The sequence below is a fragment of the Bufo bufo genome, chromosome 4, assembly GCF_905171765.1.
Source record: "Bufo bufo chromosome 4, aBufBuf1.1, whole genome shotgun sequence".
NCBI classification, from domain to species: domain Eukaryota; kingdom Metazoa; phylum Chordata; class Amphibia; order Anura; family Bufonidae; genus Bufo; species Bufo bufo.
The window spans coordinates 232,208,312-232,234,325 of NC_053392.1; the positions used below are offsets into that span (position 1 = coordinate 232,208,312).

Here is a 26,014-nt window from a genome sequence, read left to right on the forward strand (position 1 = left end):
GTGGCTTAAGGATAACAAGGTCAATGTTTTTAAGTGGCCATCACAAAGCCCTGATCTCAATTCTATTGAAAATGTATAGGCAAAGATGAAAAGGCAGGTGCGAGCAAGGCGACCAACAAACATGGCTCAGTTTTGTCAGAAGGAATGTGCCCAAATTCCAACTAACTATTGTGAGAAGCTTGTGGAAGGATATCCAAAACGTTTGACCCAAGTCATACAGTTTAAGGGCAATGGTACCAAATATTAATGAAATGTATGTAAACTTTTGACTTTGCATAAAGTAATAAAAATGCCTTAAAACATTCTCTTTCTCATTATTCTGGCATTTGGCAAATATTAATAATTATGGTAATCGTAATTAACCAAAAACAGGAAAGGTTTATTCTGATTTCATGTCAGATATTGAGAAAAACATGCATATGTGTCTTTTTATATAGTGTATGTAAACTTCTGGTTTCAACTGTATGTATCCTGCTTGAAAGCAGCTTAGGCAGGGTGCTGAATCTCTTTAAAGAGACCAGTCCTGTATGGAAACTTATTGGAAGTGCTCCATGGTATTGAGACTTATTGGCAACGCTCCATATGAAACGAATTTGCAAAGAGGTATCTCCCAAGAAAGAGAAACCTTTCACCAGTGCCACCTTTTGGAAGTGGCTTCCTATAAGTCAAGATCTGACTTTACAACAAACCTTGAAATGTAGTAAGACAATATAGCCAGATATCCATCCGTAGACAGCTGTTTCAAAGTACTTGCTTCCTTAGTAGGATTCTGGCTGGCTCAGTGTGATACCTAGATGTTTGTCTTTCTTGGGAGATACCTCTTTGCATATTCATTTTCAGTGGATCATTGCCAATAAGTCTCCATACCATGGAGTACTTAAAATAAGTCTCCATATAGGGCTGGTCCCTTTATGGAGATTCAGCACTCTGCCTAAGCTGCTTACAAGGCGTGGCAATTAGCCAACTAGAATCCTACTCTGTACTGCTCTCCAAAACAGCTGTCTACGGATGGATATCTGACTTTGCTATATTCCCTTGTCAAATCCCAAAACTGGTTAGAAAGTTGAATCTTGACTCATAGAGAGCCACTTGCAATAGGTGTCACTGGCGAGATGGTTCTCTTTCTTGTGAGATACTGTACCTCTTTGTATATCCTGCTTGGACAAAAGCATGTGAATTGCAGGTTCTTGCGCAACAGTTTCTTTCAAAACCATGATTATTACTTATCTAGAATATGCTCCTCTTTTGCTGCCACAGCATGAACTCTTCTTTGAACATTTTGCGCTAAAGTAGTTGTCCAGCGGGATGATATTTTTTTTAGAATGCAGAATACCTTTTTTTTTTTTATATAAGGTACAGATTGATTTAAACAAAATGATGGTTAGTCACCAATCCATCAAACGGTAGGAGATGCCTTTTTAGCCAATCACTGGTGACCCTCCTCAGCCAGCAATTGGCTGAGCAGGCATCTCCTGGCATGTTGAGCAAGTGGACCAGGAAACATAAGAATGACAGTGGTGGGGAATCGTTGAAGTGACATGCTTAATTTTTTTCAAACCCATTCTCTTCCTTATATATATTTTTTTATCTTGCTAGAGGACTCTTAGTTGCAACTTTAATGATGTATCTATCTGGTGGAGATGTCATAAGGCACTACGATGCCATTATAGGATTTTGTAGATAATAAATTACTCACTAGATGTGCTTTAACCTCTAGTATTCGCAAGTCGATTCATGCCAATCCTGTCAAGTGGAATCCTAAATCTCCTTTTTGTAAGATCAACTACTTTCCTGCAAAGACAAAATCAAATGTATCAGTTTTAGGATGAGTCCATTTTTAAAAGTCAGTATTTGGTCCACTGTCTCTATTACCTCATATGAAACTAGATATTATACAAAAACCTATATTGTGAATATGTTGTTATTATTATTCTGTACTTTTTTGTAAAATTTGAAAAAATTCACAGGAAACTATGATGCTACCCATAAACTGATGAAAATCTGGTTCCTTTGGGCGACATAAATATTTGCTGCATAAGGTTTTGTTTTCATTATAATTTACTATTTTACACTATGGGTCTTACCACAAAAGGGCATAAAGTGCTTCCCTTCTGCCATATACAAAAGGCTCTCATAGGCTACTTTTGGATAGTGTACCTCTATGTAAGAGATCACTGATTGCTAGACATGCCTCTACAATGCACTTGAATACATTTTGCCCAGTTGACAGTCTTTGAGGTTCTTTTTGGGATCCAACAATATTCAGGTTTAAGTATGGAGGCCTGGCGGTGATCACCTGAATCCTACTTTTGCTATAGAGCGAAACACTGTCCCAACTGCTGGTGTGATGATCTTCAGCACCTTCGAATGCGACAGTCAGTCTCCCTACTAGAGATCTGAGGGACACTCACATCTCAGCAATATGTGCAGGACATCCTGCGGCCACATGTGTTGCCTCTCATGGCATTGCTTCCAACTGGCTTTTTCAGCATTATAATGCTTGCCCACATACAAGTGTTCCCCAGGAATGTCTCCATCAGATTACAATACTTCCTGGGCCTGCCCAGTCACCAGATTTATCTCAGCTAAACATTTATGTTTGCTTCCTTACCCAACCATATTTCATCTTGTATTCAGGCTAGAGGTGACCCAACAGGGTACTAGGGCCTCCTTGTATAGTTTTATCCAATAACTGTATCTTTTAGATCTAACATTTTAATCATTTACATATGTATTGGATATAAAAAGTATACACACCCCTGTTAAATCCTTGTTTTTTTGTCATATAACAAATTAGATCAAAACAAATTATTTCAGATTTATTTCCACCTTCAATATGACCCATAATCTGTACAATTCAATTGAAATATAAACTTAATTTAAAGGGGGAATATAAAAATAACAAAGCTAAAATAATGTAGTTGCATAGGTGTGAACATAATTAGGGATATGCTTGTGTTCAGAATAAGATAGTCACATTTAAACTCATGTTAAATAGTAGTCAGTACACAGCTGCCATCATTTAAAGGGAACTTGTCATCAATTTAACCCCTTAAGGACTCGGCCCTATTTCACCTTAAGGACTTGGCCATTTTTTGCAAATCTGACCAGTGTCACTTTAAGTGCTGATAACTTTAAAACGCTTTGACTTATCCAGGCCATTCTGAGACTGTTTTTTTCATCACATATTGTACTTCATGACACTGGTAAAATGGAGTAAAAAAAAATCATTTTTATTTATAAAAAAATACCAAATTTACCAAAAATTTGTAAGAAATTGCAAATTTCAAAGTTTTAATTTCTCTAATACATAGTAATACCTCCAAAAATAGTTATTACTTTACATTCCCCATATGTCTACTTCATGTTTGGATCATTTTGGGAATGATATTTTATTTATTGGGGATGTTTACAAGGCTTAGAAGTTTAGAAGCAAATCTTGAAATTTTTCAGAAATTTTCAAAAACCCAATTTTTAGGGACCAGTTCAGGACTTAAGTCACTTTGCGAGGCTTACATAATAGAAACCACCCAAAAATGACCCCATTCTATAAACTACACCCCTCAAGTTATTCAAAACTGATTTTACTAACTTTGTTAACCCTTTAGGTGTTCCACGAGAATTAATGGAAAATAGAGATACAATTTCAAAATTTCACTTTTTTGGCAGATTTTCCATTTTAATAATTTTTTTTTTTGTTACAAAGCAAGGGTTAACAGCCAAACCAAACTCAATATTTATGGCCCTGATTCTGTAGTTTACAGAAACATCCCATATGTGGTCGTAAACTACTGTATGGGCACACGGCAGGGCGCAGAAGGAAAGCAATGCCATACGGTTTTTGGAAGGCAGATTTTGCTGGACTGTTTTTTTTAAAACCATTTCCCATTTGAAGCCCCCCTGATGCACCCCTAGAGTAGAAACTCCATAAAAGTGACCCCATCTAAGAAACTACACCCGTCAAGGTATTCAAAACTGATTTTACAAATGTCGTTAACCCTTTAGGTGTTCCACAAGAATTAATGGAAAATAGAGATACAATTTCAAAATTTCACTTTTTTGGCAGATTTTCCATTTTAATAATTTTTTTCCAGTTACAAAGCAAGGGTTAACAGCCAAACCAAACTCAATATTTATGGCCCTGATTCTGTAGTTTACAAAAACACCCCATATGTGGTCATAAACTACTGTACGGGCACACGGCAGGGCACAGAAGGAAAGGAATGCCATACGGTTTTTGGAAGGCAGATTTTGCTGGACTGTTTTTTTTTGACACCATGTCCCATTTGAAGCCCCCCTGATGCACCCCTAGAGTCGAAACTCCATAAAAGTGACCCCATCTAAGAAACTACACCCCTCAAGGTATTCAAAACTGATTTTACAAACGTCGTTAACCCTTTAGGTGTTCCACAAGAATTAATGGAAAATAGAGATACAATTTCAAAATTTCACTTTTTTGGCAGATTTTCCATTTTAATATTTTTTTTTACTTTTACAAAGCAAGGGTTAACAGCCAAACAAAACTCAATATTTATGGCCCCGATTCTGTAGTTTACAGAAACACCCCATATGTGGTTGTAAACTACTGTACGGGCACACGGCAGGGCGCAGAAGGAAAGGAATGCCATATGGTTTTTGGAAGGCAGATTTTGCTGGACTGTTTTTTTTTTACACCATGTCCCATTTGAAGCCCCCCTGATGCAACCCTAGAGTAGAAACTCCATAAAAGTGACCCCATCTAAGAAACTACACCCCTCAAGGCATTCAAAACAGATTTTAAAAACGTTGTTAACCCTTTAGGTGTTCCACAAGAGTTATTGGCAAATGGAGATGAAATTTAAGAATTTAAATTTTTTGGCACATTTTCCATTTTAATCAATTTTTCCCAGTAACAAAGCAAGGGTTAACAGCCAAACAAAACACAATATTTATGGCCCTGATTCTGTAGTTTACAAAAACACCCCATATGTGGTCGTAAACAGCTGTACGGGCACACGGCAGGGCACAGAAGGAAAGGAATGCCATACGGTTTTTGGAAGGCAGATTTTGCTGGACTGTTTTTTTTGACACCATGTCCCATTTGAAGCCCCCCTGATGCACCCCTAGAGTAGAAACTCCAAAAAAGTGGCCCCATTTTAGAAACTACGGGATAGGGTGGCAGTATTGTTGGTACTAGTTTAGGGTACATATGATTTTTGGTTGCTCTATATTACACTTTTTGTGAGGCAAGAAATAGCTGTTTTGGCACCGTTTTTATTTTTTGTTATTTACGAAATTCATCTGACAGGTTAGATCATGTGGTATTTTTATAGAGCAGGTTGTCACAGATGCGGCGATACCTAATATGTATGCTTTTTTTTTATTTATGTAAGTTTTACACAATGATTTCTTTTTTGAAGCAAAAAAAAATCATGTTTTAGTGTTTCCATAGTCTTAGAGCCATATTTTTTTCCGTTTTTAGGCGATTACCTTGGGTAGGGTATGATTTTTGCAGGATGAGATAAAGGTTTTATTGTCACTATTTTAGGGTGCGTGTGACTTTTTGATCGCTTGCTATTTCACTTTTTGTGATGTAAGGTGACAAAAAATTGTTCATTTAGCACAGTTTTTGTTTTGCATTTTTTACGGTGTTCATCTCAGGGATTAGGTCATGTGATATTTTTATAGAGCCGGTTGATACAGTCGCGGAGATTCCTAATATGTATACTTTTTTTTATTTATGTAAGTTTTACACAGTAATATCATTTTTGAAACAAAAAAAAATCATGTTTTAAGTGTCTCCATATTCTGAGAGCCATAGTTTTTTCAGTTTTTGGGCGATTATCTTAGGTAGGGTCAAAATTTTTGCGGGATGAGATGACGGTTTGATTGTCACTATTTTGGGGTGCATATGACTTTTTGATCGCTTGCTATTACACTTTTTGTGATGTAAGGTGACAAGGTTGGAGTGACACACCGCTGAAATCAGTTCAAAGTTTAGCATAAAATTGATAACAGATTCCCTTTAAAGTGATTCTGATTAACTCCATATAATGTTCAGAAATTCTAGTAGAATTTTTCTTACATTTCTTAGGCTCCATTTACACATCCGCAATTCCATTCCGCATTTTGCGGCCCCGATCCGGAATTGTGGACCCGCACTTTCGGGTCCGCAATTCCGATCCTGAAAAAATTGAAAAATAGGCATATTCTCTTAGTGCCGGCAATGTGCGGTCCGCAAAATGCGGAACGCACATTGCCGCTGTCCGTGGATCCGCAAAACACACACGGATGTGTGAATGGACCCTTAGCTGCATTTTACAGCAAAAGCCATGGTCCATAAACAACTTATAACACATCGAAGGGATCTCATTATTAAAAGTCATAAGAGTCATTAGATATACCATGAAAAACAGTGTAGACGGTTATCAAGAAGTGGATAAGATTTTGGCACAACAGTAACAATACCAAGAAGTGGACGTCCCTCAAAAATTGATGGGAAGACAAGAAGAAAATTGGTCCAGGAGGATGCCAAGAGGCCTACAGCAACATTGAAGGAGCTGCAGGAATTTCTGGCAAGTACTGGTTCTGTATTGCATGTGACAACAATCTCCCTTATTCTTCTTTTTTTCTGCACTGTGGGGTAGGACAGCAAGACAGAAGCCTTTTCTTGCAAAGAAAAACATCCAAGCTCGACTATGTTTTACCAAAACCTACATCGCCTGCCAAAAGCATGTGGTAAAACTTGTTATAGTCTGATGAGGCCAAGGTTAAACTTTTTGGTCATAATTCCAAAAGGTATGTTTGACGCAAAGCCAACACTGACCATCACCAAAAGAACACCATGCCCACAGTGAAGCATGGTGGAGGCAGCATAATGTTTTGGGGCTGTTTTTCTACATCCAAAACGGGGGCTTTAGTCAAGGATTCCAAATATCTGTTAATTGTGGGACAAAATCTTCAGGCCTTTGCTAAAAAGCTCATCTTTCAGCAGGACAACAACCTAAGGCCTCATACACGGCCGTTGTCTGGCTGTTCCATGCAGTGGGGGCTGCAATTTGCGGTCCCCAATGCACAGGCACCATCCGTGAAGCTGCCGAAGACGGATCCAGACACATTCAACTTGAAAAGGTCCATGATCTGTCCGCACCACAAAAAAATAGAATATGTCAAGTAAATGGGACCGCATCCTTGATGCGATGCACAAACGGCCGAGGCCTGTATATTGCAGACCAGCTGTTATATGGGCACGACCAAGCAGCGGCCGTGTGAATGAGGCCTAAAGCATACCTCTACATCAACAAAAGAATGGCTCAGCCAGAAGAAGATCAAAATTTTGGAATGGTCCAGCCAGCGACCCGACCTGAGTTCAATTGATAATCTGTGTGTTGACCTGAAGAGGGCTGTACACAGTATATGCCTTCACAATCTGAGATATTTTGATTGCTTTTGCTAGAAAGAGTGGGCAAAGATTTCCAAGTCTAAGGGCACTTGATCAAAATAAAGGTGTGCATATTTGTGCAACTGCATTATTTAAGTTCTTTATTTTTATTTTTCCACCCTAAAAGATCTCAGTTTGTTTTTCAATTGAATTGTATAAATTATAGTTGACATTAAGGGCTCATGCATACCCATTCATCTTACCCTTATGCTGCCCACATTCGCATGTATGTTCCGCGACCCGACACAAGTAAAAAAAAAAGGGTGGCTTGCACTTGGCCGGGATCCGTGTTTTGTGGATCTGCAATTTGTGGACCGCAAAACATTTACAGCTGTGTGCATGAGCCCTAAAGGTGGAAAAAGTTCAGAAAGTATCACACCAACACATAAATATATATATAGTAGTTTTGGATGTGGGGGGCACTCCAATATCTAGAGTTGTGTATGACGATAAAGGGGTATCTTGGTACAATATATATTTATTTATTAAGAAACGAAATGAAACTAAATAAAATGTACAGTGTGCATATTATCAAAGTTGTAACATGAGCTGTATTACAACAGCTAAATTACGCTTTTTTTCTCCCTCCACACTAAATTATTAAAACTTCACCTTTATTTATTCACCATTAATACCTAAATCTAACAGTTAGTGAGAAACCTAAATGCTAAAACTTTCAGGGTGAGCTTGTGATTCAGCACTTAATGTGCTTATTATTCTCTGACAGAGATTCCATATAACTTACATGGCGTCTGTGGCTGTGCGCTGCCGCAGGCGCTTGTATTCTTGTTGGCTCTACTATCTGTACTCTCACTATAATGCTCACTACCTGGGCTAAAACATAACTCAGAAGCTGCCCCCGTCATGTTTCACCGAGTAACCGGCATCTTCAGGGGCTGGGCAGTCTGTGACAAGCGCCTGCGGCAGCGCACAGCCACAGACGCCATCTAAGTTATATGGAATCTGTCAGAGAATAATAAGCACATTAAGTGCTGAATCACAAGCTCACCCTGAAAGTTTTAGCATTTAGGTTTCTCACAAATTGTTAGATTTAGGTATTAATGGTGAATAAATAAAGGTGAAGTTTTAATAATTTAGTGTGGAGGGAGAAAAAAATTTAGTTTGTTTAAATTTAGCTGTTGTAATACAGCTCATGTTACAATTGTAAATTCAAACGCTGCTCCTCAACAATAGGGTTTTTGTGAATGCATATTATCAAAGAATACAATTGTAATTGTTATAAATAATAATAATAAAATTTATTTGTATAGCGCCACCATATTCCGCAGCGCTTTACAAATTCATAGGGTTCATGTACGAAACAAAACTAACTGGCTAATATGCAACTGAAACACTAGGAGTCAGGGCCCTGCTCGCAAGAGCTTACAATCTATGAAGAATAAAACATATTTATTTGGATGGTTAGCTTAGGATAGAAAAAACAAAACAGTTGCCGGATCGGATGTTGAATCCTGTAGAATTGTCAGAGTTACTTAAATATATAAAGTGGCCTCTGAGGAAGAAGCATTGCGCTTCGAAACGCGTTTGAAATTCCCTGCAGCAATATACATGTTTTATATATTTAAGCAACTCTGACAATTCTACAGGATTCAACATCAAATCCGGCAACCCTACACACCAAGGAAACAAACCCATATACAAGCCCATATATAAAGTATCTATTATCTTCCTTTTGGATACAAGTGCATTTATTGGCAGCAACACATTTAACGGCAGACATAGGAATATTGGACATACCTACTAACATATTTTCTATATATCTGACCTTAATACAGTGCCTCCCTGCTGTTTAGGCGGCGATCGGCTGACGAGACAATCAACAAATTTTGCTGATATAGGAGGACTGTATTATATAATACCAAACAACCATTGATTAATATGAACTAATACCATACAACCAATGATGAATATGAACTAATACTTTGATTGGATGTCATTTCACTCCGATCACTTTATACTCTCTAATTTGAGAGTAATAGCGCCATCTACTGAATATAAGTCAAAAGACTATGACCCCACAGACATCAGTGGATGAACATTCCTATGAAGTAGACACTTCACGAAATTACTTACATACTCCACAAATTAATTACATACTTTTTTACTCTTTTACATTTTTAAAATTTTTATTCTTGTCCTTATATTTGTTTTTGTTTTTTCTATCCTCAGCTAACCATCCAAATAAATAGGTTTTATTCTTTATAACAATTACAATTGTATTCTTTGGTAATATGCACACGGTACTTTTTATTTAGTTTCATTTAGTTTCTTAATAAATAAATATACAGTACATTGTACCAAGATATCCCTTCATCGTCATACACAACTCTAGATATTGGAGTGCCCCCCACATCCAAAACTACTTTAGACATTTTCTCTTTGCATAGGGGTGAGTCGCGGGGTGAGCACCAATCCATAGCCTTCAAGCAAGTGTAGCCACTGACCCAATATACAGTACAGACCAAAAGTTTGGACACACCTTCTCATTCAAAGAGTTTTCTTTATTTTCATGACTATGAAAATTGTAGATTCACACTGAAGGCATCGAAACTATGAATTAACACATGTGGAATTAAATACATAACAAACAAGTGTGTGTCATGGTCTTACCTGCTTGCTGCTCTCCTTCGTTTGACATGTGCTGGCGGCCATCTTGGTTTCTGGGTTTCTTGTAGCCTTCCACCCTGCGGCTCCTCCTTCCCCTGGGAGGAGCTGGATGCCTAGCTCATATATATAGGAGGTCTGTGGCTTCAGTTCCTTGCTTGGTCCTCTTGTGTTCACATGCTTCTAAGACTGCTGCTGCTTCTGGTTCCTGATCCTGGCTTCGTCTGACTACCCTGCTGGTTCCTGATCCTGGCTTCGTCTGACTACCCTTCTGGTTCCTGATCCTGGCTTCGTCTGACTACCCTGCTGGTTCCTGATCCTGGCTTCGTCTGACTACCCTGCTGGTTCCTGATCCTGGCTTCGTCTGACTACCCTTCTGGTTCCTGACCTCTGGCTTCACAAAGACTCTGCTCGGTTTCACCATCCGTTTGGACTTTTGCTTTACAGCTTTATTTTCAATAAAGCCTTCTTATTTTCACTTATCTCTTGTTGTACGTCTGGTTCATGGTTCCGTGACATTAGGACCAAGCCATGAATTCTGACGGTACAGGGCCATCCTCGCTACCCACGCTGGTTGCCAGACTTGATCAGCAGGATCACCTGTTGGGTCGGTTCGCTGTGGCGTTGCAAACCCTGCTTGAACGCACGGCTCATTTCGCTCCCGTTGCCGATGGGTCGGTTGTCGCTCCTGGGCTCGCTCCTACTGCCGCTCCGGTTGTTGCGCCAGAGTCTACCCCGACACCTGTTGTTGCGCCTGCGGTGTTTCGGGGTATGACCGGTTCTGCCCCTCTTCCACAGCGCTTTGGGGGAGAGCCAACTCAGTGCCGAGGTTTCCTTAACCAGGTGGGCATTTATTTCGAGTTGCTGCCACATGCCTTTCCTACTGAGAGATCAAAGGTGGGCTTCTTGATCTCGCTGCTCTCGGACAAGGCCTTGGCCTGGGCCAGCCCTTTATGGGAGAACAACAATCCGGTGGTTGCCGAGTTTTCCGGTTTTGTTGCTTCTCTTCGGAAGGCATTCGATGTGCCGGCTCGTGCTGCCTCTGCTGCGAAGCTCCTTATGTCCATCAGACAGGTGTCACGGCCATGGCTATGACCGTGACTCCTGAACCGCATGCGGTTGTCAGCGGTTTTCATTGGTGTTCAATCACAGGTGAGGGCTGTGGTATTGGCCTCACCTGTGGTTGCCGCTGGCAACAGTATGTATGTGGCAGCGTAGCAGGCTGAGCTGTGCCATGCAGCTCGCTACGCTGCGCATGCGGTTTTGTGTGTGATGTGTGGATGTGTGCACTGTGTTTTATGTTATTGTGTGCACGTTCCCTTTAAGTGGTGTTTTCCCTTCCCTGGTGTTGGAAGGGTTAATCCCCTTCCTAGTGTGTGTGATCACTGGGTGTGTCCGACTGTGGGGTGTGGCTTCTTGGCCTATAAAGCCTCACTGCTTTTGCAGGCCTTCAGGTTGCTTCAGCCATGCTTAGCTGAGAGCAGCCTCATGTATTTATTACCTGCCAGTAAGAGCCACCCCTGTGGTCATAAACCTTTATGTCATAAACCTTAATGTCATAACCATATTGTGCTTTAGTTATTTCCAGTTATGTGTGATGTCCGTGTGATGTTTTATATGTGATTTTGTGCAGCTATGGATCTGGGTCCCTGTGTAGGGATGCGCTTGTGATCTGCACCCTGCTAACACAGGGATCCAGTCAGCAAGGCTGTGGCAGGTAGGTGGAACTCCTTGTTCACCTGCCATATCCATAGAGCTGTTTATGTCTCCCCTTTTCCTGCAGCTTGGCCGTTGAGACTCCTGCTCCTCCGTGTCTAGGAGGAGTGGGCTTGTCTTACTCAGCTCCTAGGTGAGGGTCATCTTGAGGGCTAGCAGGGACTTTTAGGTTCCGGAGCATGGGCCCTCCTACCATCAAGGTTGGCCCATGCAGCTAGGAGCTAGGGTCAGGTTAGGGATGCCTTAGGAGGTGACCTGCTCCCTAATCCTGTCTTCATGGCCAAGCAGCCGTAACATCACCGGGCTCCACACGGCTGAGGATTTCCCCCATCCTCAGCCGTGACAGTATGACCACAGTCGCTCTTACGTGGCGTTCCCTCGAAAGAGGGTAAAGCATGCACCGCTATCTGCGGATGGGGTGCATGCGCGTTCTCCGGAGGGAGAGCGTTATGGGGCTCACCATCTACGGCGCGGTGAGTGGCATTCCCCGCCATTCTTCGCTCACCGTTGTCCGTGTTGGTGTCCCCTTTTGTTTGTCTTTCCCCTCCCCCCCTCCCACTGTTTTTTATGCCTCACCAACTTTCCCCTTTTGTTGTTGGGAGGGGCTTTGAGGGGTGGGAGTATGCATTCCCTCGAAAGAGGGTGTAGCATGTACCGCCGTCTGTGAAGGGGTACATGCGCGCTCTTCGGAGGGAGAGCGTTCTGGGGGTTTCGCCTCTGATGGCGCGGTGAGTGGCGTTTCCCCGCCATCCCTTCACCGTTGCCTCGTGTGGCGTCCCCCTGATTTTACTACACGTGGTGTGTGTCTGGTATGCGGTATGCATACCTTCGAAAGAGGGTGCAGCATGCAGTGCCATATCCTTGTGGCCTGCATGCGCGTTCTCCGGAGGGAGAGCGTTCCTGGGGGTTCTCCGTTAACGGCACGGTTGGTGGCTTATTCCCCGCCACCTTACCTTCCGTGTCCGTGTTGGGGATCCCTCGTCCCTCTCCATGTTCCCATCTCTGGTCGTCTGCTGGCAGCACTCCGTAAGTGGTCCGGCTGCGTGCTGGTTAGGAGTGTCTGCTGGCAGCGACTGGAGTGGGGACGTGAGTGGAGAGTCCCCTCGTCCATCTCTCAGTGGTTCTTTTCTCTTTGTTGCTGGTGCGGGCTGCAGTCCTCGTCGGACTGGCTAGTGTGAGCCGGGAGAGGATGCAGCTGACAGCGACCCCTTTTTAGAACCGGCACTGAGAGTGGACGTCCCCTTCTCCTATCCCCTTGTCTGAGTCCCTCACGTGTCTTTTTTTGGTGGGGGGGCTTTGAGGGGTGGGAGTGTCACGGCCATGGCTATGACCGTGACTCCTGAACCGCATGCGGTTGTCAGCGGTTTTCATTGGTGTTCAATCACAGGTGAGGGCTGTGGTATTGGCCTCACCTGTGGTTGCCGCTGGCAACAGTATGTATGTGGCAGCGTAGCAGGCTGAGCTGTGCCATGCAGCTCGCTACGCTGCGCATGCGGTTTTGTGTGTGATGTGTGGATGTGTGCACTGTGTTTTATGTTATTGTGTGCACGTTCCCTTTAAGTGGTGTTTTCCCTTCCCTGGTGTTGGAAGGGTTAATCCCCTTCCTAGTGTGTGTGATCACTGGGTGTGTCCGACTGTGGGGTGTGGCTTCTTGGCCTATAAAGCCTCACTGCTTTTGCAGGCCTTCAGGTTGCTTCAGCCATGCTTAGCTGAGAGCAGCCTCATGTATTTATTACCTGCCAGTAAGAGCCACCCCTGTGGTCATAAACCTTTATGTCATAAACCTTAATGTCATAACCATATTGTGCTTTAGTTATTTCCAGTTATGTGTGATGTCCGTGTGATGTTTTATATGTGATTTTGTGCAGCTATGGATCTGGGTCCCTGTGTAGGGATGCGCTTGTGATCTGCACCCTGCTAACACAGGGATCCAGTCAGCAAGGCTGTGGCAGGTAGGTGGAACTCCTTGTTCACCTGCCATATCCATAGAGCTGTTTATGTCTCCCCTTTTCCTGCAGCTTGGCCGTTGAGACTCCTGCTCCTCCGTGTCTAGGAGGAGTGGGCTTGTCTTACTCAGCTCCTAGGTGAGGGTCATCTTGAGGGCTTGCAGGGACTTTTAGGTTCCGGAGCATGGGCCCTCCTACCATCAAGGTTGGCCCATGCAGCTAGGAGCTAGGGTCAGGTTAGGGATGCCTTAGGAGGTGACCTGCTCCCTAATCCTGTCTTCATGGCCAAGCAGCCGTAACATCACCGGGCTCCACACGGCTGAGGATTTCCCCCATCCTCAGCCGTGACAACAGGGTTCACGATCCGTAGCTGAATACGCCATTGAGTTTCGTACCCTGGCAGCAGAGGTGGGCTGGAATAATGAGGCTCTGGTCGCTGCTTTCTCTCATGGTCTCTCGGATGCCTTGAAGGATGAGGTTGCAGCTAAGGACCTACCAGTTGAGCTCGAGTCTCTTATTTCTTTCCTGATTTTGATTGACACCAGACTCAGGGAGAGACCTTCCTTTAAGGAGAACCTGCGGAGGTCTTCTAACAGATTGGTGCCTACGTTTGCTGTCCCACCCGTGCCTCCCTCTCCTCCCACGCCTCCTGGGGATGACTTGTCTGGGGGTGAACCCATGCAGCTGGGGTTTGCTCGCCTGTCCGAGGGGGAGAGGGCACTCCGGAGACGCGAGGGCCGATGCATGTACTGTGGTCTCGGTGGGCATTTTCGGTTGGCATGTCCGAACCGTCCGGGAAACGCTCGTACCCTGAGATCCTGTCGGGGGCAGATCTTGGGTGGAGTCTCCTCGTCCCCGGTTTCCCGTGTTGACAAACCACTGATCACTGTTGTCCTCTCCTGGGTCGGGGGCTCGGTGACGACCCAGGCGTTGGTGGACTCTGGTGCTGGTGGTTTGTTCATTGATAGTGTGTTCGCTGCCGCCAATTCCATTCCTCTGCAGGCTCGAGGTTCCCCACTGGCTCTTGAGGCGATAGACGGCAGACCCCTTCTGCCGCCACACGTGACTCATGAGACCCTTCCAGTGGGGATAGCCATTGGTGCCGTTCACAGAGAGTCGGTCTGCCTCCAGGTTATTTCGTCTCCACACTACTCGGTGGTCTTGGGGTACCCCTGGCTCCAGAAGCATAATCCGACTTTCGATTGGAGATCGGTCGAGATCCTCTCGTGGTCACCGCAGTGTGGGGCTAGTTGCATCCATGGGTCTGTCAAGTTGCTGTGTACTTCCTCGGACTCTCTGTTGCCTCCTGAATACGAGGAGTACCGGGATGTATTCGATAAGGTGCGCGCGGTTGCCCTACCTCCGCACCGCCCATACGATTGTGCCATAGAGTTACAATCTGGTGCCGTTCCTCCTCGTGGCAAAGTCTATCCACTGTCGGTAGCGGAGAATGAGGCCATGGAGGAGTATGTGAGGGAGGCGCTTTCACGCGGACACATTCGCAAATCTTCGTCCCTGGCAGGGGCTGGATTTTTCTTTGTGAAAAAGAAGGGCGGTGAGTTGAGGCCTTGCATCGATTACAGGGGTCTCAATCGCATCACGATCAAGAACGCTTACCCGATACCCTTGATTTCCGAGCTGTTCGATCGCCTTAAAGGGGCCACGGTCTTTACCAAACTCGACCTGAGGGCGGCATATAACCTGGTAAGGATCAAGCCGGGCGATGAGTGGAAGACCGCGTTTAACACCAGGACCGGTCGGTCATTACGAATCCTTGGTTATGCCCTTTGGGTTGTGCAATGCGCCCGCAGTCTTTCAGGAATTCATCAACGATGTTTTCCGTGACCTGTTGCAGCAGTGTGTGGTAGTCTATTTGGATGACATCTTGGTATATTCTGAATCCATGGAGGCCCACATTCTGGATGTCAGACGAGTGTTGCAACGGTTACGAGAGAACAAGCTGTTCGGTAAGCTTGAGAAATGCGAATTTCACCGATCCCAGGTAACCTTCTTAGGTTACATCATTTCCGCTGAGGGGTTCTCCATGGATCCTGAGAAGGTTTCGGCTGTCTTACAGTGGCCCCAGCCCAGTGGTCTTCGTTCCCTGCAGCGCTTTTTGGGCTTCGCCAATTATTATCGGAAGTTCATCAGGGACTTTTCCATGCTGGCCAAGCCTCTCACGGATCTGACCAGGAAGGGCAGTAATTCCCAGGTCTGGCCGCTCGAGGCCATCCGAGCTTTTGAGGCCCTAAAGTCCGCCTTTGTGTCAGCTCCGATTCTGTCGCATCCCAACCCTGGGTTGCCCTTTGTCCTCGAGGTGGACGCGTCTGAGACGGGAGTAGGCGCCCTTCTGTCTCAGCGTAGAACACCAGAGGGTCCTCTGCTTCCTTGTGGGTTTTACTCCCGGAAACTGTCTTCCGCGGAGTGCAACTATCAGATTGGTGACAGGGAGTTATTGGCCATCGTGCAGGCCCTTAAAGAATGGAGGCACTTGCTCGAGGGTTCGGTGGTTCCGGTTCTCATCCTGACGGACCACAAGATTCTGACCTACCTTTCTGAGGCCAAGAGATTGACACCACGTCAGGCCAGATGGGCTCTGTTCTTGTCACGTTTTAATTACGTGGTCTCCTACCTACCCGGTTCCAAGAACATCAGGGCGGATGCCTTATCACGGCAGTACTCCGAGCTGTCCAGGGAGGAGTCGATTCCGACTTCGGTCATACCTCCGAATCAGATCCTGGCCGCCATTCGCACCAGCCTGACCTCTCCCCTGGGTGAGCAGATTTTGGCGGCTCAATCTGGTGCTCCCTCTGGGAGACCCAACGGCAGATGTTTTGTGCCTGAGGAGTTGCGCACTCGGTTGTTGCGAACCTACCATAACTCCAAGACCGCGGGGCATCCTGGAAAGAATCAGCTGTCCTGGGCTGTTTCACGTCTGTTCTGGTGGCCTTCCCTACGTTCCGACATCGCCGCATATGTAGCGGCATGCTCCGTTTGTGCCCAGAGTAAGTCCCCTCGGCACCTTCCGTTGGGCCTTCTGCAACCCATAGCCACCGGGGAGCGCCCATGGTCACACCTGGGGATGGATTTCATTGTGGACCTCCCTGCATCCCGAGGCCATACGGTCATTCTCATGATTGTGGATCGGTTTTCCAAAATGTGCCACTGTGTTCCTCTCAAGAAGTTACCCTCTGCACAAGAGTTGGCCACGATTTTTGCCAGGGAGGTCTTCCGGTTGCACGGTTTGCCTAAGGAGATTGTGTCGGATCGGGGGAGTCAGTTTGTGTCCAGGTTCTGGCGCGCCTTTTGCTCCCAGTTGGGGATTCATCTCTCCTTCTCCTCGGCCTACCACCCTCAGTCCAATGGGGCCACAGAACGATCCAATCAGGCCTTGGAGCAATTCCTTCGTTGCTATGTCTCCGATCACCAAGACAATTGGGTTGACCTCCTGCCTTGGGCTGAGTTTGCCAGGAACACGGCGGTGAACTCTTCCTCTGGGACGTCTCCCTTCATGGCCAATTATGGGTTCCAACCTGCCGTGTTACCGGAGGTATTCTCTCCCCAGGATATTCCGGCTGTGGAGGATCACCTTTCCGTCCTACGTGCTTCTTGGGTACAGATCCAGAAGTCCCTTGAGGTCTCTGCGCAGCGCCAGAGACTCCAGGCTGATCGCAGACGAGCGCCTGCTCCTTCCTACCAGGTCGGAGACCGTGTATGGTTGTCCACCCGCAACCTCAACCTTCGAGTGCCCACTCCCAAGCTGGCGCCTCGCTTTGTTGGTCCCTTCCGAGTGCTTCGCAGGGTAAACCCGGTAGCCTATGCCCTTGCGCTTCCTCCTGGCATGCGGATCTCCAACGTGTTTCATGTCTCCCTGTTGAAGCCACTGGTGTGTAATCGTTTCACTTCCTCGGTTCCTCGGCCTCGTCCGGTCCAAGTGGGCAATCGTGAGGAATATGAGGTGAGCAATATCCTGGACTCACGCCTGGTCCGCGGTCGGTTGCAGTTTTTGGTCCATTGGCGTGGTTATGGTCCAGAGGAGCGTTCCTGGGTTCCCTCCGCAGATGTCCATGCTCCTGCCTTGCTCCGAGCCTTCCACGCACGCTTCCCTCAGAAACCGTTTTGTGCTCCGCGGAGGAGGGGCCCTTGAGGGGGAGGTACTGTCATGGTCTTACCTGCTTGCTGCTCTCCTTCGTTTGACATGTGCTGGCGGCCATCTTGGTTTCTGGGTTTCTTGTAGCCTTCCACCCTGCGGCTCCTCCTTCCCCTGGAAGGAGCTGGATGCCTAGCTCATATATATAGGAGGTCTGTGGCTTCAGTTCCTTGCTTGGTTCTCTTGTGTTCACATGCGTCTAAGACTGCTGCTGCTTCTGGTTCCTGATCCTGGCTTCGTCTGACTACCCTGCTGGTTCCTGATCCTGGCTTCGTCTGACTACCCTTCTGGTTCCTGATCCTGGCTTCGTCTGACTACCCTGCTGGTTCCTGATCCTGGCTTCGTCTGACTACCCTGCTGGTTCCTGATCCTGGCTTCGTCAGACTACCCTTCTGGTTCCTGACCTCTGGCTTCACAAAGACTCTGCTCGGTTTCACCATCCGTTTGGACTTTTGCTTTACAGCTTTATTTTCAATAAAGCCTTCTTATTTTCACTTATCTCTTGTTGTACGTCTGGTTCATGGTTCCGTGACAGTGTGAAACAACTGAAAATATGTCAAATTCTAGGTTCTTCAAAGTAGCCACCTTTTGCTTTGATTACTGCTTTGCACACTCTTGGCATTCTCTTGATGAGCTTCAAGAGGTAGTCCCCTGAAATGGTTTTCACTTCACAGGTGTGCCCTGTCAGGTTTAATAAGTGGGATTTCTTGCCTTATAAATGGGGTTGGGACCATCAGTTGCGTTGAGGAGAAGTCAGGTGGATACACAGCTGATAGTCCTACTGAATAGACTGTTAAAATTGGTATTATGGCAAGAAAAAAGCACCTAAATAAAGAAAAATGAGTGGACATCATTACTTTAAGAAATGAAGGTCAGTCAGTCAGCAGAAAAATTGGGAAAACTTTGAAAGTAAGGGCTATTTGACCATGAAGGAGAGTGATGGGGTGCTGCGCCAGAATACCTGGCCTCCACAGTCACCGGACCTGAACCCAATCGAGATGGTTTGGGGTGAGCTGGACCGCAGAGTAAAGGCAAAAGGGCCAACAAGTGCTAAGCATCTCTGGGAACTCCTTCAAGACTGTTGGAAGACCATTTCAGGGGACTACCTCTTGAAGCTCATCAAGAGAAAGCCAAGAGTGTGCAAAGCAGTAATCAAAGCAAAAGGTGGCTACTTTGAAGAGTGGCCAGTAACTTATTGGTGGTCCAGTACCATTTCTGGAGAGGTTTCCCAATCACCCCCTGAAGAATGATGAGTCCCAGAAACTGCCACATGTCCTCTTTAGTCACCGGTTCCCACTTTCTGCTTCTGGAAAACGTGGCATGCTGCGTAGCGGATTGCTGCTGTTGGTAGCGATTTGTCTCCGTGACAATTTTTTCAATTACCTCCTCAGTGAGGAATAATTGCAGGTATGCCAGAGGGTTGTCACGCTCAACATCTGCCTTCATCCCAGGTGATCCAGTGAACAGGAATCTTGGGGGCGCTACCTGGTCCGTATCGCAGTCAATAGGGCACCAAGTGCGCACATGGCTGAGGTCAGGTGCAGGATCATCGCCGTTGTCACTTTCCAGATCAGTGTCAGTGTCAGACGAAAAATCTCCCCACGACTCACTATCGCTCAGTTCTGCAAGCACCTCCGTGTCACTGACGCTGTCACTCAACTGGTCCAAACACACTTTTGTAGAACAGTGGCGCTTTTTTGAAGCCATGTTATAAATAAGCACAAATGGCAGTAACATGGCAGGCAAGGGGTACTTTACAGTGATCAACTGTCAGATCTGATGTGATACAGTGCAATCCTCTCAGATTACAATGTATTACCTCTTTTATGTGTGTGTGTCACTTTCTAATTTTAAATTTCCCACCCAGTTCCGCTCCCATGCGCCGCAGGAAGTCAGATGCCGGCGCTCTCGCCTGCAATCACAACGGAGAAGGTAAGGGGACTCCGCTGACAACTTTTCAATGTTACCCCGAGCGTGACTCAGGATTACCGCTCCTGGCAGCGAAAATTAACCCCGAGTCACGCTCCGGAATACCGCTAGGAAGGTTAAAGGCTTCCATTTTCCATTCTGTCATAGAATTCCATTATATTCCATTATAATGGAATCCATAACGGGATTCCTTCACTGCCCGAACGTCTAACCTGTAAAATTTGGGTTCGCTCATCCCTACTTATAAGCCCTCTAATGCCCGCTACTTTTCAACATAAGGTAGACTAGACACATAAAAAAAAATTAAAATTTACTATTTTTGTGTGGTATGACTATCTGTCTTAAAATCATACATTTTTAAATTTTAATAATTGCAATAATTGTTCGCTGGCAGGCTGGAGATGCGATTTTTTTTAACCCCTAACAGGTATATTAGACGCTGTTTTGATAACAGCGTCTAATATACCTGCTACCCGGTCCTCTGGTGGTCCCTTTTGTTTGGATCGACCACCAGAGGACACAGGTAGCTCAGTAAAGTAGCACCAAACACCACTACACTACACTACACCCCCCCTGTCACTTATTAACCCCTTATGAACCCCTGATCACCCCATATAGACTCCCTGATCACCCCCCTGTCATTGATCACCCCCCTGTCATTGATCACCCCTCTGTAAGGCTCCATTCAGATGTCCGTATGATTTTTACGGATCCACTGATACATGGATCGGATCCGCAAAACACATACGGACATCTGAATGGAGCCTTATAGGGGGGTGATCAATGACAGGGGGGTGATCACCCCATATAGACTCCCTGATCACCTCCCTGTCATTGATCACCCCCCTGTCATTGATCACCCCCCTGTAAGGCTGCATTCAGATGTCTGTATGATTTTTACGGATCCACTGATACATGGATCGGATCCGCAAAACACATACGGACATCTGAATGGAGCCTTATAGGGGGGTGATCAATGACAGGGGGGTGATCACCCCATATAGACTCCCTGATCACCCCCCTGTCATTGATCACCCCCCTGTAAGGCTGCATTCAGATGTCCGTATGATTTTTACGGATCCACTGATACATGGATCGGATCCGCAAAACACATACGGACGTCTGAATGGAGCCTTACAGGGGGGTGATCAATGACAGGGGGGTGATCACCCCATATAGACTCCCTGATCACCCCCCTGTCATTGATCACCCCCCTGTCATTGATCACCCCCCTGTAAGGCTCCATTCAGACATTTTTTTGGCCCAAGTTAGCGGAAATTATTATTTTATTTCTTACAAAGTCTCATATTCCATTAACTTGTGTCAAAAAATAAAATCTCACATGAACTCACCATACCCCTCACGGAATCCAAATGCATAAAATTTTTTAGACATTTATATTCCAGACTTCTTCTCACGCTTTAGGGCCCCTAGAATGCCAGGGCAGTATAAATACCCCACATGTGACCCCATTTCGGAAAGAAGACACCCCAAGGTATTCCGTGAGGGGCATATTGAGTCCATGAAAGATTGAAATTTTTGTCCCAAGTTAGCGGAAAGGGAGACTTTGTGAGAAAAAAATAAAAATAAATATCAATTTCCGCTAACTTGTGCCAAAAAAAATATATTTCTATGAACTCGCCATGCCCCTCATTGAATACCTTGGGGTGTCTTCTTTCCAAAATGGGGTCACATGTGGGGTATTTATACTGCCCTGGCATTCTAGGGGCCCTAAAGCGTGAGAAGAAGTCTGGGATCCAAATGTCTAAAAATGCCCTCATAAAAGGAATGTGGGCCCCTTTGCGCATCTAGGCTGCAAAAAAGTGTCACACATCTGGTATCGCCGTACTCAGGAGAAGTTGGGCAATGTGTTTTGGGGTGTCATTTTACATATACCCATGCTGGGTGAGATAAATATCTTGGTCAAATGCCAACTTTGTATAAAAAATGGGAAAAGTTGTCTTTTGCCGAGATATTTCTCTCACCCAGCATAGATATATGTAAAAAGACACCCCAAAACACATTGCCCAACTTCTCCTGAATACGGCAATACCACATGTGTGACACTTTTTTGCAGCCTAGGTGGGCAAAGGGGCCCACATTCCAAAGAGCACCTTTAGGATTTCTCAGGTCATTTACCTACCTACCACACATTAGGGCCCCTGGAAAATGCCAGGGCAGTATAACTACCCCACAAGTGACCCCATTTTGGAAATAAGACACCCCAAGGTATTCCGTGAGGGGCATGGAGAGTTCCTAGAATTTTTTATTTTTTGTCACAAGTTAGCGGAAAATGATGATTTTTTTTTTCTTACAAAGTCTCATATTCCACTAACTTGTGACAAAAAATAAAAACTTCCATGAACTCACTATGCCCATCAGCGAATACCTGGGGGTGTCTTCTTTCCAAAATGGGGTCACTTGTGGGGTAGTTATACTGCCCCGGCATTCTAGGGGCCCAAATGTGTGGTAAGTAGTTTGAAATCAAAATGTGCAAAAAATGGCCAGTGAAATCCGAAAGGTGCTCTTTGGAATGTGGGCCCCTTTGCCCACCTAGGCTGCAAAAAAGTGTCACACATGTGGTATCTCCGTACTCAGGAGAAGTTGGGCAATGTGTTTTGGGGTGTCATTTTACAAATACCCATGCTGGGTGAGAGAAATATCTTGGCAAAAGACAACTTTTTCCATTTGACCAAGATATTTATCTAAAAAAAAAAAAAAATCATCATTTTCAACTAACTTGTGACAAAAAATAAAAAGTTCTATGAACTCACTATGCCCATCAGCAAATACCTTAGGGTGTCTACTTTCCGAAATGGGTTCATTTGTGGGGTGTTTGTACTGTCTCGCCATTGTAGAACCTCAGGAAACATGACAGGTGCTCAGAAAGTCAGAGCTGCTTCAAAAAGCGGAAATTCACATTTTTGGACCATAGTTTGTAAACGCTATAACTTTTACCCAAATCATTTTTTTTTTACCCAAACATTTTTTTTTATCAAAGACATGTAGAACAATAAATTTTGAGAAAAATTTATATATGGATGTCGTTTTTTTTGCAAAATTTTACAACTGAAAGTGAAAAATGTCATTTTTTTGCCAAAAAATTGTTAAATTTCGATTAATAACAAGAAAAGTAAAAATGTCAGCAGCAATGAAATACCACCAAATGAAAGCTCTATTAGTGAGAAGAAAAGGAGGTAAAATTCATTTGGGTGGTAAGTTGCATGACCGAGCAATAAACGGTTAAAATAGTGTAGGTCAGAAGTGGCCTGGTCATTAAGGGTGTTTAAGCTAGGAGGGCTGAGGTGGTTAAGAGGTTAATGCCTTGTAGAGCTAGATGAACGGAATAGAATGATACCTTTCACTTAGTGATCTGTTGCTTCATTCTGGAGAAAAAGTTATTTCATTCCATATGCAAATGAGCAGTTAAGTGCAGTGGACAGAAGCAGGCCATTCTGTCCACCCTTGCTCCTCCTGCTTCCTCTGCCAGTCCTTCCCTGCCCTTGATCGATAGGGTCAGGTTAGATGACTAAACAGGAAGCTGGTCCTGTCAATTCCAAATAAAAAAATAAACTATGGAATGCTTAAATAACAGCATGAAGAGGACAACTCAAGGATTTATGCCTAATGGTAATTTTATTTTACTTTAGGTGTAACTTTCCTTATTTCCAAACGGTCATTTTAGGGTCTTGGTTTACAGGAAATATATTCTTAGAGTTCATAAGATGACTGGACTATGAAGCATTCTATTTAGGTAGCTATTTCACTTTATCCAGCTGCTTCCTCTTGTTTGATGATTTTTGACTCACTTAGGTGTGAATTGCAGAATACTAGCTGTGTGTAAAACCAAACAGCATGTAAGTAATTATAGTTAACCTAAACACAGGCGTCCGCACGCTGTTTATTTTTGTGCGCTAATAAAGAAGTGATTCTGGAGTATGTGCAGTTAAAATTCCTCTGCTTGTAAGAAGTGTTATTTCTGTGATAGTTCTGTGATATCTTGTGGAGAACATAAGAGAAAATTTAGCACTCCACCTTTACTTTTAACTAAAATATTAATCATCATGTCAGTAGAAAGACAAGTTCTCCTGGTACCCAAGGCCAAGATGGCAAAATGTAGCCCTACTGTCTCCCTAGTGAGAAATCATTATTACCACCAATTTGGTTGGTTTTGCACATTCAGGCATTTTTCAAGGAAAAAGCCAGGAGTGGTTTCAAAAAGAGGACACTAAGGAGGGGGATTTATAATGATGGGTCAGTTTTGCAGGAGTCTGCATCGCTGTAATTCATCTTGCTGCCACTGGGTATTTGATAAATTAAAAAAGTGGGTGGGAAAGTCCGACGAGCTGATTTTCTGCCATAAGATGTTTCTCCACTTTCTACACCACCTCTTTAATGGAGTAAGATTGATACACTTTTATGCGGCTTTTTTAAAAACTGCAGTTGATAAATGTGGCTGAAATAAGCTTGTCAGTTTAACTGTACCCACTTTTCAAAGCAGGAATGAGGGGTGTAAAATACTAAATGTCAAAAATTGTTTCACTAATAAGCCTAAGAAAGATACAAAGCCCTAATTTTGGATTTTTTAAAGCCAGAACTCTGGACTGCAGGGCATAATAAATTTCCCTTAATTCTTTCTTTTATAAATGTTCTCCATTTGTGATCCACTCTGGCTTCAAAATCTGCATGAAAAACCTGAACATGGAAACATTTGATTTGCCCTGCAACTGGGCTGAAATGATGTATGTTGGCATATAATATTACCCATCATTTACCAAAAATATACAGCAAAAAAGCCAAAATCTAGAGTACACTGTTCAGTCCATATCATGTAGTTCTATATGTTAGTCTATATCATATCATAGTTTCTACAGTTAAATTACCTACAGAAAATAAGATTTGCCAGTTTATAAAATGTCCTTGTATACCAAATTATGCAAAGTACTCATTTATTGGTGATCCAATGGACATTGGGCTGTTTATCTTATGGAATAAGCTGTTAAAGGGGTTGTGCTAGTTCTTGAAGTTATCCCCTATCTACAGGATAAAGGGATAACTAACTAAGTGGTGAAGGCCCACCCATCCTGAGAACAGACGTCGAGTTTTCCCGATATGAAAGAGTGGCTGGTCTTGCATGTGCCCTGCCACTCCATTAATTTTCTATGAGACCACCAGAGATAACTGAGTATAGTGTCCAGCTAATTACAGAAGTCCCATACAGAATGAATGAGGCGACAGGGCGTATTCTATCTATCTATCTATCTATCTATCTATCTATCTATCTATCTATCTCATATCTATCTATCTATCTATCTATCTATCTATCTATCTATCTATCTATCTATCTATCTATCTATCTATCTATCTCATATCTATCTATCTATCTCTGCCTATTTTTCTTCTCAAAATGTGTATTAGTCTGCAAGTTTATTTGTACAAATTTGATTTAAAAATCTATCTATCCATCCATCCGTGTTGTTATGTTGAATACTTTTGTGTTAATAAATACAATCGTTTTTTGCTGGCTAACATTGTATTACGCAATTCTATCGATCTTGCACACGCACAGTATTTTATATGCTAAGTTTAGAATTTTCTTTTCTTGGTAATGTATATTTTTTTTACCAAGTTTATTTGTAAACAATTTTATTTTAAAAAAATCCAATTTTTTCATTACCAGTTTTCTGGCTCCCTCTTCTGGTAGAATATTGAAAGAACACCTTTAAACTTGGATTATGGTACATGAAGTGATAAAACTGATTTATGTGCGTGTTGTGTTATTTCTGAGCTGCAGAGTATATGATCTAAACAAAGTGAAACACTTGTTCAACTTGACTTGTTCTTTCATTCTGTTTTAAAAAGTTGAAGTTCCACAAAAACACACAAGAGCGAAAAATGGATGTCATGATCAATTTTGTCACTCATTAGCTAAAGTTTATATCATGTGGAATTATCACATAACAAATATATGACAGCATATGGATAAGTATCCAAGGCTAGGATCACACTGTGTTGGGATTTAAAGGAGTTTTTCCCAGGAACAATAATTAATACATATTCACAGGGTCTAATGGCTGGGGCCCTACTGCAGGGACAGCCCCCAATTGTGTGAATGGTGGTTGTGTTCCCCAGTTGAATGGCGCAGCTGTCAAGCATGCATCCTGACGCTCTATTCAAACTGTATGAGACAGACAGAGATAGCACTGTGTTTGACAACCATCTTTAGTC

General features: G+C 44.0%; 1 protein-coding gene across 1 annotated transcript in view; it reads right to left on the reverse strand.

Moving 5' to 3' along the window:
* Positions 1 to 1,684: 1,684 nt before the first annotated feature.
* Positions 1,685 to 26,014, reverse strand: part of OSTN (osteocrin) — a 45,476-nt gene continuing 21,146 nt past the window's right edge. The window contains exon 4 of the mRNA XM_040430009.1: positions 1,685 to 1,791. Within this exon, the coding sequence (XP_040285943.1) occupies positions 1,707 to 1,791 (85 nt within the window). The 3' untranslated portion in view covers positions 1,685 to 1,706. The remainder of the gene's footprint in view (positions 1,792 to 26,014) is intronic.